Source organism: Pteropus vampyrus, unplaced genomic scaffold (genome assembly GCF_000151845.1).
Source record: "Pteropus vampyrus isolate Shadow unplaced genomic scaffold, Pvam_2.0 Scaffold212, whole genome shotgun sequence".
Lineage (NCBI taxonomy): Eukaryota > Metazoa > Chordata > Mammalia > Chiroptera > Pteropodidae > Pteropus > Pteropus vampyrus.
In genome coordinates, this window is record NW_011888993.1 from 289948 (window position 1) to 291541 (window position 1594).

Sequence of the window (1594 nt, forward strand, 5' to 3'; positions counted from 1 at the left end):
GTCAGGGGCTGGGAACAGGGGATTTTTTGGGTGATGGAATGTTCTGGAAGCGCAGAAGATGGTTGCACACCTCTGAGAATATACTACCAATCAGGGAGCAATCCACTTTAAAAGTGTGAGCTCTATGGTGTGTCACGCTGTCGTGAAAACCCAGGCAGCACGCGCACGGCGACAGGAGCCCACTGTCAGGGCTCTCGGCAGCAGTGACCTCCGTTGTGCCCAGGCCGGGGTGCCCCTGCAGCCTCAGTGCGGGTACACAGCCCCCATGAGACCAGCCGGATGGCCCCTTTACCTTCTCGCGGTCTCGCTCCTCCTCCCCCTCGTCACCCTGCTGTGGCTCTTCGTGCTCCTCCTCAGCGGCAGTGACAGTGGCATTCGCCCCTGGCTCTTCCTGCAGGAAGCCCAGTGGTGGGGGTTTGTGGTGGGACCCTGGGTCCGGGTGTCCCCCGCCTGTGTGCCCTAATCTGCCCTTGTGCCGGGACACCCTCTGACAAGCCCCGGGCCTCCTCCTGCATGCCACATGTTGTGTCAGCAAGCAGGAAGTGCAAGTGGCCAGGAGAGCCGAGCGCCCAGAGCGGCCAGGCCCACCGACTTCTGTGTCGTGACTGCTCACGGCTGCTCCCCGGCTCTGCCGCGAGGGCCAGACGCTCAGTCGCTGCCTGGGCGAGACCGAGGGCACGGGAGCTGGCCCCAACCTGGCTCATCTGTGTGAGGGTCCCCTGATACCCTCCCACACCTGGGGCCTGGGTGGCCGGGAAGGTCTGATAGGTGAGGAAGGGGAAAGGCCACTGTGGGCAGGACCCAGGAGTGTCCCTGCACTCCTCACGGACGCAGCTGTGTCCAGCTGCGGACGGTGTGGGGCCGGCACAGGGCGCCCGCCCGCCGGCTCTTACCGTGGACAGGGCTGGGGCTGCGGCAGGCGGTGGCGTGGTGGACAGCCAGAAATCTAAGTCTTCACTCTGAAACCAGACAAACAGGGCTTCGGCCGAAGCAGCAGGACAGGCCCAAGAGGGCCCAGGGGGAGCCTGCGGGGTGCCCCAGCAGGCCCAGGACCACGTGGGCGAATACAGGAACCGCCCAGGGTTCCACCTAGGGCGGCTGGCAGGGCCCACGGTCCCCTCGAGCATGACAGGCACACCGAGAGTCAGCCTCACCTTCTGCTCCTTCTCTTTCTTTCTCTCCCGCTCTTTCTCTCTGTGCTTCTTCTCTTTCTTTTTGGGCTTCTTGCTTTTCTTTCCCACAACGGGAACGTCCTCATTCTCAGGGGACTTGGAGGTCTCGGCGTTTCTGTGTTTCTGGATTGGCAGCTTCTCGCTGTCGGCTAAGGGCCTGCGTGGGAATGGGGGGGCAGGTCACAGAAGGAGCCACCTGCCAGCCCATAGGCTCCAGGTCTGTTCTCCCACGTGTGACCCAGCTACTGACCGGTTCTCCGGTACATGACCCTGCCACCCAGCACATGCATGGCCCGGAGGAGGAGCCCTCTGCCACCCATTTTTTTCTGTACATTGTGCAAAAAGCACAGGATGGAGAGGAACGGCGAGGACGCAGACACACCAGGAAGACCCAGGCCTGAGTCCAGCCCCGCACTCACTTA

The 1594-nt window shown here is 62.9% G+C and overlaps 1 protein-coding gene across 1 annotated transcript in view; it reads right to left on the reverse strand.

Annotated features, from left to right (window-relative positions):
- AP3D1 (adaptor related protein complex 3 delta 1 subunit) overlaps nt 1-1594 on the reverse strand; it is a 29946-nt gene that overhangs the window by 7774 nt on the left and 20578 nt on the right. The window contains exons 18-21 of the mRNA XM_023538106.1: nt 1155-1329; nt 894-959; nt 727-788; nt 431-695 (exon numbers count right to left, since the gene is read on the reverse strand). Of these exons, the coding sequence (XP_023393874.1) occupies nt 431-695; nt 727-788; nt 894-959; nt 1155-1329 (568 nt within the window). The remainder of the gene's footprint in view (nt 1-430; nt 696-726; nt 789-893; nt 960-1154; nt 1330-1594) is intronic.